General features: G+C 51.5%; 2 protein-coding genes across 2 annotated transcripts in view; one reads left to right on the top strand and one right to left on the bottom strand.

Annotated features, from left to right (window-relative positions):
* Positions 1-4,661: 4,661 nt before the first annotated feature.
* ix (mediator complex subunit intersex) lies at positions 4,662-8,995 on the top strand. Its single transcript, XM_037236974.1, has 6 exons — positions 4,662-4,683; positions 5,609-5,768; positions 6,070-6,131; positions 6,706-6,790; positions 6,937-7,092; positions 7,473-8,995. Exons 2-6 carry the CDS (start codon positions 5,610-5,612, stop codon positions 7,536-7,538), a joined length of 528 nt encoding a protein of 175 aa, XP_037092869.1. The 5' UTR covers positions 4,662-4,683; position 5,609; the 3' UTR covers positions 7,539-8,995.
* l(2)dtl (WD40 domain-containing protein denticleless) overlaps positions 7,621-10,066 on the bottom strand; it is a 9,269-nt gene continuing 6,823 nt past the window's right edge. The window contains exons 9-11 of the mRNA XM_037232499.1: positions 9,784-9,797; positions 9,209-9,364; positions 7,621-7,839 (exon numbers count right to left, since the gene is read on the bottom strand). Of these exons, the coding sequence (XP_037088394.1) occupies positions 7,621-7,839; positions 9,209-9,364; positions 9,784-9,797 (389 nt within the window). The remainder of the gene's footprint in view (positions 7,840-9,208; positions 9,365-9,783; positions 9,798-10,066) is intronic.

Below are 10,066 nucleotides of genomic sequence, written 5' to 3'. Positions count from 1 at the left end.
CTGCGCAAAAATACCTACAAATTTGCCTTATTTACTAACATTAGCTCAAGTTGACTTGAATTCAGGTCACTTACCCCATTTTTTCCGAAAAATATGAAACATAAACCTCAATGCATGCTCTATTACTTAAATAAGTTTAAACCACGGCAAATGGCCCACAACAAACAATGTGTGGTCAAATTTCGTTGCAGGTTGACCTCTTTGACCCGACTTAGGTCGCTGAATTCGGCAGATCAAAGCCTTCAATTTGCGCAGCGGATGTCAAATTTGTAGATGAACAGGTATTAAGAATTTCGTGCTACTGTGAGCGTTTGTTTTTTACCCGTGCTCGAAAACCCGTGGGGGAAAGTCAACTCACTCCAACCCGGCCAAGCGCGTTAAGACCTAAAACCCTCCAGTGTATGCCCTGAAACCTGCAGTGTAACCCTCGGAGACGTGAGGACCATTTCGTGCGACTATTTCAAGGTCGCTCAGGCATGCATGACGCCCCGGGATCGTCACTCAAACACTTTTTCTTATTTTCATCGGAAACAGGACAGTTACTGTGCCGCCGTTCTGTGTTGTTCTGATGTCAGCAGACTAGGAAAGTGCCGCATCTTGGTTAAAGCCTTCAAAATTCTCTTGAACTGTGAACGAATGACTTTCGCAGAAGTCGCCGCCTACCACCACATCAATCCGTGCTGACCCACTGTGCCGTAACTCTCAGTGGAAAACTCCGAATTTTCCCGGGCAGTTCACAAAGGCGCATCAGTCAGTCCCTGTTGTCACACACACACACACACACACACACACACACACACACACACACACACACACACACACACACACACTGCATGGTCCAGGCGGTCTCGGTACGTCAACCCTCTTACGCCTTGAGCAGCTGACAACTTTGACGCTGTCATCGGCGTCATGCTCAAAGTCATGGTGCCCGGTTCGTGGCTTGAGCTAGTCAGAGAGCTTTCCGGAGTCGTTTGCTCAGGCGGGCTAGTAAGATCCTTTGTTAGCTGCGTGCGGAAGTTACCACACAGGGGCGTGTCCTTCGTTATGCACGGATCGTTGACGCTTCCCACCTACTCGTTGGACACGTTCCTGTATTCCAGAGACACAAAACAATGGTACACCTTTGTCCAGGAACGCGTACCATTGTTTCGCGTCCTGGAATAGGTCCGCGCAATGTGGATGTTTTAGTATTTCATAATGCTCGCGCAGGCTCACTACCCAACGTCATCACTGGCAGTCACAGCCATACACAGCCATAGTCACAGACGTCATTTCCTGTCTGCGCGCTGTTCTGCGTGTGCGGCACAAAGCCACGCGTGCCCCTTGATATATTTGGTTGGATACTGGCGTGATCAAAGAAATGGAAGTGCAAACACCCGGGCTATGTGATTCTGGAAGTTTACATGCGAAAGAAAGACAATTTCCCGTTCCGACGGCACTATACATTTTTCCCTCCATTGTTGATTCTATAGACCCAATCTTTCTTATGCATCACTTAAATCGCATTCCCGAGTTGAAAATTTGACAAGTTAGTAATTTTCATAGGCCTTCGTGAAATTGGAAAATACAGCCCAACATAGAGCAGCTTTCGTACGTCTTTATGATGCTCTAAAGCTCGAGCCCAAATGTGCAAAGTAAGGTTTTGGGATGCCCGGAATCTGGCTTAGTTTTCTGGGAACGACCGCAGTCTGCTTCCTGAACTTGTGATGTTCGTCGACGAAGACGTCCAGGTCGTTGTCTTCGGACGCCCGCATTACGTTTCCTTCTGGCACTGTATACATACCATGCGAGGCGTATACATGGTTTCCTCCTCGCACGGTATGCATACTGGAGCCGTGCACGTAGGGGCATGGTTTCGAAATATGAGTTGGGAAAGGCTGTGCAACAACGGATGAGGAACCTACCCCAAAAGCATGCCAACAAACGAGTCTCTCTCTGGATTAAGCCCTGTTTTTCTTACTTTGTGCGTGGGGGGGGGGGAGGCTCAAGAGCAAGCTAGGTGTTGAAGCCTCCCTAACTGAATAGGAAACTACATCCCAGCAAGTATTGCCAGGACCTGGGGCTAGGAGGCTGTAAAAGCAAAAGAGTTACGGCTCCTCTCCCTAAGTTCCGGGGGCCGTTTGGGTTCCTCGAGACCGACCATCAATGGTCCAATTTTAGGGCTCCAAGGGCCCAAAGGGCTTGCCACAGGCGGTATTAAGGGGAATGTTTCACATTTAAATACAGTAAAGCAGGCATCAGATATGATGAAACAGGCTCACTTATAATCATTAGTATGCTATTTAGGTGGAGAAGCTTGCTCTAGACAGCACAATCTTTTGTTAAATAAATATCCTCCTCATTATGTCATGGTTTGATCACGTCACAGTGCGTTGCCCAAAATTGATTGAAAGCCAAATGACGGTCGTTATATCCGGAAATCGTGCTCGCGAACGCCAGATATGAATGACTCGACGATGATATTTTTCTTGGCCTTGATCACCGCATGGCTCATGGAATGACAGAATTTGAATGACGCTAATACGTCACAAATGCCGAGGTGACTTTGCAATACTCTCTTGGAAATAGTTTCCGCATTTTCGCAGACGTGTAGCTCATAAATGAGAGAGACTTGGGTTTTAAAAAGGCCAGGGCTTTGAACAGCACCGGAAGGTCTTCAATGTGACTGTTTCAGTTCAAAACCTGATATAAATGTAAAAACGCTTCTTTCAACAAGCGCTCAGAAGTTCAATTTGATCCCCTCCAAAGGTTTTTCCGAAATTATTTCCGAACAGCGCAGCATAATCTCACCAAATTTTGCATAGCTGTTGGCAACTGAATGGCAGACCGTCTGGTATTAAAAATTTAGATGAGCCCCGTGAATACATTGACCTACGCCAGGTCAAATACAGGCCACGGGATCAGCGAAGACAATTTCTAGGGAATCGCTCAATCTGATACAACAACGGAGCGTTAGACGAAGCCATACATCTCTGTGATAGTTTTTAAGCAATAGAACAATTAGCTCAGGATATCCTATTGACCTAGGGTCAGATATGAAGCTCGAAACTGGCTTGTCTTATTACTTCAGTAATAAAACCGGCTAGTTTGGTTTCTGGAGCTGGTTTGAATTCATTGATAACAGGAACCGCATTATAGATCTTCCATGGACTTCTTAAAGGTAAGATTAGGTAACTGACCTAAAGTGACGCAGTTTGGCATCTTATTTTTAGGAACATGCTGGTTAGCATAATTCTTGACGTTGATTCTAATGTAAGAATAACAGCAGTCTTGTGTGATTTTAGTCACCATGACCTTCGAAAGATCAAGCAATGTCACTAATTTGAAATGAGCACCGGTAACCTTTTACTCAGAGTAGGTATCTAGGTTCACGGTGATTGCATGAGAATGTTTAGAGGCTCTTTGCACACCAATCTGGAATTTGACCATGTTTAGTCTTATTTTACCCGAGGGTCATAATAAAGAAACCCCAAATTTTGACGCAAGTGAATTTACGTACATGCCAACTCACCCCGCAAACTTGGTGTATCTAGCTCTTTCAGTTTTTGAGACTTAAGCCGGGCTAAATTGATCCCCACCTGAGCGAAGGGCATTCAACCGTTCACCCGGCTACCCGGGCGCATGTTAAGGTACCCACGCCCGCGGGACCGGTTCGCTTGAATGTCAATCAGTGCCCTGTATCGAGCAGGAACGATCAGCACCAACAGTCAGCTTCGTGCCGTCAGGAGGGCTATTTGTCAAAAAGGGACAACACTGGGGCTCACAAATCAGAGGCGGTTCCAAAATTGTATCAAGGGAGGGACCACGATTCATCATGCATCTTGAAGCTTGCCCCCCGCCCCCCTCCCCTCCTCCTCACAAATAGATCCCCCGATTTCGGCCACGTTATTTTGAGATTTTCATTTTTCAAAAAGTACCATCCGCAGGAGTGGTCCGGCGGATTTGGTCCACTTTCTTTTCAGAGGTCAGTTTTCCTTTACATTTCTCTGGAACCCGGAAGTGTATGGTCCGTTGTGACGCCACTGATTTTTGGTGTGTCTTGAAAATAAAGGTTATGCGAATACGGAAAGAGAATTTTGGCGCTCCTTCACCGCCATATTTTGGTGTTCCTTTGGTCCGAGGAGAGCATTACCAAAATTCCCTTCCGGATCCGCCGGGTCGCAAATACGATTCCAAAAACCCTTTGGATTGTTTTGGCCTCTTAGAAAATTAGGTACTCATGCGTTGGTCACGGGGCAGACAGTGTCTAACGGAGAGCCCGTGCTGACGGGGGACAGGGACGCTGAACAGGGACAGGGACGGCACCCCGAACATTAAAGTACCGCTCGTGTTGGTCGGGGCCCCATAAAATTAAGATATATATGCAAAATGACTGTGAAAGATTCCACACTGAAACTGAGTTCCGAAGGGCCCTGTGCTGGTCAGAGGGCCCAGGGAACGAAAGTGGTCCCAATGACACGTTTCGGTGAGGTGCCCGAAAACCCGAACAGGGTCCCTAAACCAATTACATGGAGCAGTGCGCCGTTAAGGGATCCTCGCACGTCAGTAAGGGCTCCTGCGTTGATCTCTGGCCATCTGGTCCAGTCAGTGGGACCGCTGCGTCAAGGAGAGGACCGATGCATGGTGTATTCCTGAGTGCTCTAGATTGACTAGGGCCATTCAGTGTCGTCAAAGTGGTATCCGGTAGGTACCCATTGGTTGGATTCAAGACCTTTTAGCAACTGACCAGAAAAGTCAGAGCACCTTCTTCCTGGTGCTCTACAAACGGGAGCTCTTGTCTGAGAAAGGTCGAAACGCAGCCGTCGGCATAACGGAATCAATGGGAAGACTGTATGTTTCCTTGTCAGTAAGGTATAAGAGACCGATCGAGTAGTGATGCATCGAAAAGCTGCTACAGGTTGTGCAGCTGCCTGACTACCCATTCGTTAGCCTGTGCACGAACTTGCGGTTGTAATTTGGAACGTCTGTGGTCTGCGTTCCGTACTACGGAAATAAAGGAAATAAATGTCCAAATCCGGTACTTATTTGGTAGCCTCCACGTAAGGCCGAAATAACGCATAGCATACGTTCATGGTGGTTCTAACTGCGCGTTCCCAGTGTATGGTTACACAGTGTTCTATTGCCTTGGTACATATGCATCGAGGATTCCATTTTGGGGGGTTTTACGTAAAACCGGTTTTTTGTGGTGGTGCCATGTCGAGGCCCTAGAACAAGGCCCAGGTGCCATGTGTCGCCTTAATGATTTCTTGAGTTAGTTATCTGATGGATGTCTTGTATTATATGCTGCTGGGATTGGGATCATGGAAAGACTGCCATGTGCTACAGTTTTAAAGAATTTATGTCGACATCTGCGTATGTTGCGAGCTGAATGTGGCCAGGTTTACATTAAACTATGCCCTGTATTGTATGCTGCTGGGATTGGGAAAAATGTGGGGGAGATTGCTACATGCTGCAGTTTTAAAGGATTCATGTTGTCATTGGCTTATGTTGCAAGTTGGATGTGGCCAGGTTTACAGTTAACTAAAGGTATGCTTAGCAAAGTAAGCTGATACTTGGCATTCATTTTTTTGTTATTGAGTTCCCCTGATGATGGCATGTTTCTTTTCAGAATGTCATCCAGTCAGCAGCTGCCTCAAAACAGCCAAGTGATGGCCATGCAGCAGTCCCAGGCAATGGCACAGCAGAATCCTCAGCAGGCTCAAGATCCTAAGCTAGACATCATATCCCAAACCAAGCTCCTTGTGACAAAATTGAAAATGACCCTGTCAGTAAGTGAAGTGGAATCTTCTGATTTTTCATTCAAACTTATAGACTGAATTCTATCTGAAACATCTAAGCAAAATTTCCTGCACCTGCAAAACATCCAAATTTCTTGTCACCATGAAATGATTTATGTTTGTTCAAAGATAAATCCTTTGAAAAATTGCATTCAACTTGTTGGTGTGAGTGATATATTTTTGTGCTTTTGTAGTTCCAAATATTATGTTTTATGGTTGTTTTAATAATAGGTGACCTTGAATACTGTATCCAACGCTCTTTTCCTCGTTCATTGACATCATGTCCTTTCAGGAGACAATGAAGACTGCTGCCCAGGCCATTAACTATAATGGAAAGATTGACAATGGCACTCTGTAAGTATGATGTGCCACAGCTGCTTAGTACTGTATGTAGATATGTATGCATTGTGCTGTATCACACTGCATTGTGAATGTAACAGAATGTGACACTCTGTACACCATGGCACCACTGTGTCTGCTGGGCTGCTGCTTACTGAGACTGTAGAAGAACATTTTCTCCAATGTGATCTTGCAATTTATTCATGGAACCAGTTTTTATGCTTTCACAAAATGCACTTTATGCACAAATACATTTCATACCAGAGGAGCTATGTTTTTGCTATGTTTTGAAGTATATGGTAACCTTTAAAGTCCTATATCTATCTATCTGTCTTATCTTTCCAGCTATCTGTCTATCTGTCTATCTATCTATCTATCTATCTATCTATCTATCTATCTATCTATCTATCTATCAATATATATATATATATATATATATATATATGTATATATATATAGACATACACATATGCATATTGTCTGCAGAATTTTTTATTCCATCACATGAAATATGTGTTAAAACATCTTTGAACTGCCCCATCGGCCTCATCTGCACGTTTTCACTGCTTCTGCCTCATCTGCCCAACAGGAAGTCTATGGACCCAATGGCCCCTGAGTTTGTGAAGAACTTGGAGAAGTTCCTGTCCATCTGTGATCTCATCGAGCTTAATCTGGTAAGTGGTAGTGATACTCCCTTTAACTAATCTGCATTTGCTGAGTGTACAGTGTTGTGCGGTCGCTGTGATCGCGTAACTGGACATAGGTCCAGGAGGCCAGCCTGGCGCCGCGTGTGACGCCACCCTTCGGCGTGCCCCGGCAGAAGACGGCGCTGGAGTGCAGTGCCCAGATGTCAGCGAGCCAGCGGTACACGCCGTTGCCAGTGACGGGCGCACGCTCCGACCTGCCCAGCGCCGACGGCCTCACCTACAACCAGTACATCGGCACTGTGCGCACCCAGATCCAGGCGGCCGAAGAGGTACGCTGCCGGCCGGGTCAGGGGTGGGCACTAACGCCCCAAGAGTGTCCAAGTCGGCTGGTGGTGGGATGTAGACATGGGGCAAACGCGAGTGTGTGAGCACGCAGAGGATATGTTGGATTACAGGGGCGGGGGCATACTCGAGATGTGCCGTTCGATTTTCAGGATTCAGGATCTTCAGGATCCAGGATTCACCTACTCTTGGCACTACACCGCATTATCTGTAGACTGGCAATTAGTACAATCAATGTAATCATGACCTCTCGCATCACATCCGGTCACGATACACATTCGGGGAACTTAAAGTAATGTATCATTATGTAGCTCTCTAGCCCCAGCTTCGGTGCGCCACTAACGGCAGCCCTTTTGGCGTGCCGCAGGTGCGCAATATGCTGCAGGAGTTGGCCCGCCAGACGGCGCCACAGAGCGCTGACACCCAGTCGTGATATTCGGCCGACGAGCCTGCCGGCTGGAGCCAGAGGCTCGACACCAGATGAGGCCCGACCGACTGAAGCCGAGGACTGGCCTTCAGACGAGGCTCTGCGGGCTGTGGTCCGGCACGGCAGCCGGACAGACGTCAGAGGCCGAGCTGAGCAGTGCCCGTGCCTTGGTGCACGCCCCCTCCCCCCGCCGCAGGAGCGTCGCGCGCCGGTCCGCGGGCCGTGGTTTGTCGGCCCGGCCCTGGTGACGGCGGCTGCCGGCCGAGCCGGGCAGCGTGAGCGTGTCGGGACGCGTCTTGCAGTTGACCTAAGGCGCGAGGCCGGATGCTGGCCGGTGACGTCGACCGCCGCCGATGGGACGCCTTGTCAGCGGCGTCCGATCGCGGCCGCCGTTCGCTGCGGAGACTGCGCCGCCGCTGTCCTCCGTACTGCCTGGGAGGCGATAGCGCGGAGGGCTGGTCTGGCTGCCTAGGTCGGTGAAATGCTCGCGCGTGCGGTGACCTTCCCCACCAGTGCACGGGACGTTTTCTCTGACAGCTATAGAGGGCGTGTGTGCGACAGGTGTGGACTATTTTATATACTTGATGTGTTTCGCCACTGCGTGAGTTAGTAGTGCCCAGTCCTCAGTGTCGGTCGCAGTCGTTTTTCCTTTGTTCGAAGCCGGCCGCTGACCTGACTGGCACTGGAAGCTGTGACAGAGTCTCCTCACGCTCCACCGGCATCGGCACGAGGCTCCTCCACGAGACAGACAGACTTTGTGAAACTCTGTTCGCGTTACCGCGAGACCTCGCTGAAAGCCCGGTCCAGTGGCTGACCGCGTACTGACCGCGATGAAGTACTGACCCAATCGTCTGAATTCCTGGTTGAGGAGCGGGAACAGACCGGGACGGCCACATCGTTCGAAATGTACCATGTCCGCAAGGCGCAAGCTCAATCCCCGGCTATCCGTAGCTAGCTCCCTCTCTCATACATCTGAGCCGAGGCCAGGCACACGATGCCGCAGGATTTCGTGGGCCAGTTCGCGTTCGACGGTCCCTCGCGAAAATAGACTGATTGGAACAAGGTCAGTAGCTCGAACATAGGAAAACCACCAGCTTTCAAGCGACAAAACCTACCAATATATTCGTGTATTACATGATGCCACGAGCAAGCGGTCGCAAACAGTACGTTAAAAGTGCCCAGTGCCAGACGGAACGCGCACGAGCGGCGCCACACACTTTCTTCACCGGAAACACCACATTCCCACAGACGCGTGCAAAACAAATCACTTTGCACGCAGAGCATTGGCCACACGCTGGCGGCATAGCTCATTGGCAGAAAGAAGAGCACTTCACAAATGAATGCCATTGGTGCCCATTACAGCAGCTGTTGAAGATCCTGAGCTCAGTGTTATCGAATATCACATGTTTTAGAATACCATGTCTTCTACGATGCACCGAGCGAGAATACACGTACCAACACCATGCCGTTTGACGCTGGCGCCCTCAAAAACGAGGAAGCGCCAGCACAGCAGAAGACTCTGGCAGCAGATACAGCACACCTTACCGAAGCCCAGTTGTCTCTCGCGCCGCCCCCCGGCGCGCGCGGCGCTGCCGCTAGCCGGGTGTGTGGCGCGGGGTCCTGGCCGGCCGGCGCGGCCGCTTGCCCAGCGGCGGCGGCGCCGCGGTCGAGCCCGCCTGCGCGCGCTTCTTCTGCGACAGACAGGTAAGCCAGTCGGCGCGCGGCGTGCGCTGCGGCCGCGCCGCCACCGGTCGGTGCGGCGACACACCGTCCGCCACCCAGTTAGGCAGGTTGGCCGTCGGCGAGCGGTACTCGGCCGCCGCCGGCGCACGCTGGAGCCGCGGCGTCTGTGGTGTGCGGCAGGCGGCCGACGGGCTGTCCACGAACAGCGCCTTGGCCGAGGTCTTGCGGGGCGAGCAGCGAGCCGGCGTCTGCGGCGAGGCGTCGGCGACGCCCGGCCCGGCCTCAGTCGACTGAGAGTGGCGCGAGGGCGTGGACCCCGCCTTGCGCGGAGAGACGCGGGAAGGCAGGCTGGCTGGAGTGTCGCCAGACGGGGAAGCTGCCGACGCGGCCGGCCGCCGCTTGGAGGGACTCTGTGACGGTGTCCTGAGCTGCCTTCTGACCGGGCTTCCGGCTGGCGGCACTGCGAGGCTCGTGGAGGGGCTTCGCGAAGGCGTGGCCGACAGCCTGCTGGACGGACTCCGCAGTGGTGTGGTGCGCTGCTTGCGAGACGGCTCGCCCGTCGGCGTACAGGGTCGTTCACAGCTGCCCGTCGGCGTGCAGGGCCGTTCACAGCTGCCCGCCACCGTCGGCCGTCTCCTGGTCGGACTGCGCGGCGCAGAGGGGGCCCGTCCCTCCGCCCCGGCCGGCGACGCGCCGCCCTGCCGGCTCGGGCGCCGCTTGCGGGGCGAGCTGCGCGTGGGAGTGCGCGCCGCGCCGCTCAGCCAACTGGCCAGGAAGGCCGTGGAGCCGGGCGTGGCCGGCCGGCCGCCGCGCCGCGCCGCCCGTGGTGTGGCCTGGCCGCCGGCGGCCGG

This window comes from Pollicipes pollicipes, unplaced genomic scaffold, assembly GCF_011947565.3.
Source record: "Pollicipes pollicipes isolate AB1234 unplaced genomic scaffold, Ppol_2.1 Scaffold_2555;HRSCAF=2994_pilon_pilon_pilon, whole genome shotgun sequence".
Lineage (NCBI taxonomy): Eukaryota > Metazoa > Arthropoda > Thecostraca > Pollicipedomorpha > Pollicipedidae > Pollicipes > Pollicipes pollicipes.
Note: the sequence above shows the minus strand (reverse complement) of the source record. Positions and strands in the feature narration are given on the sequence as shown.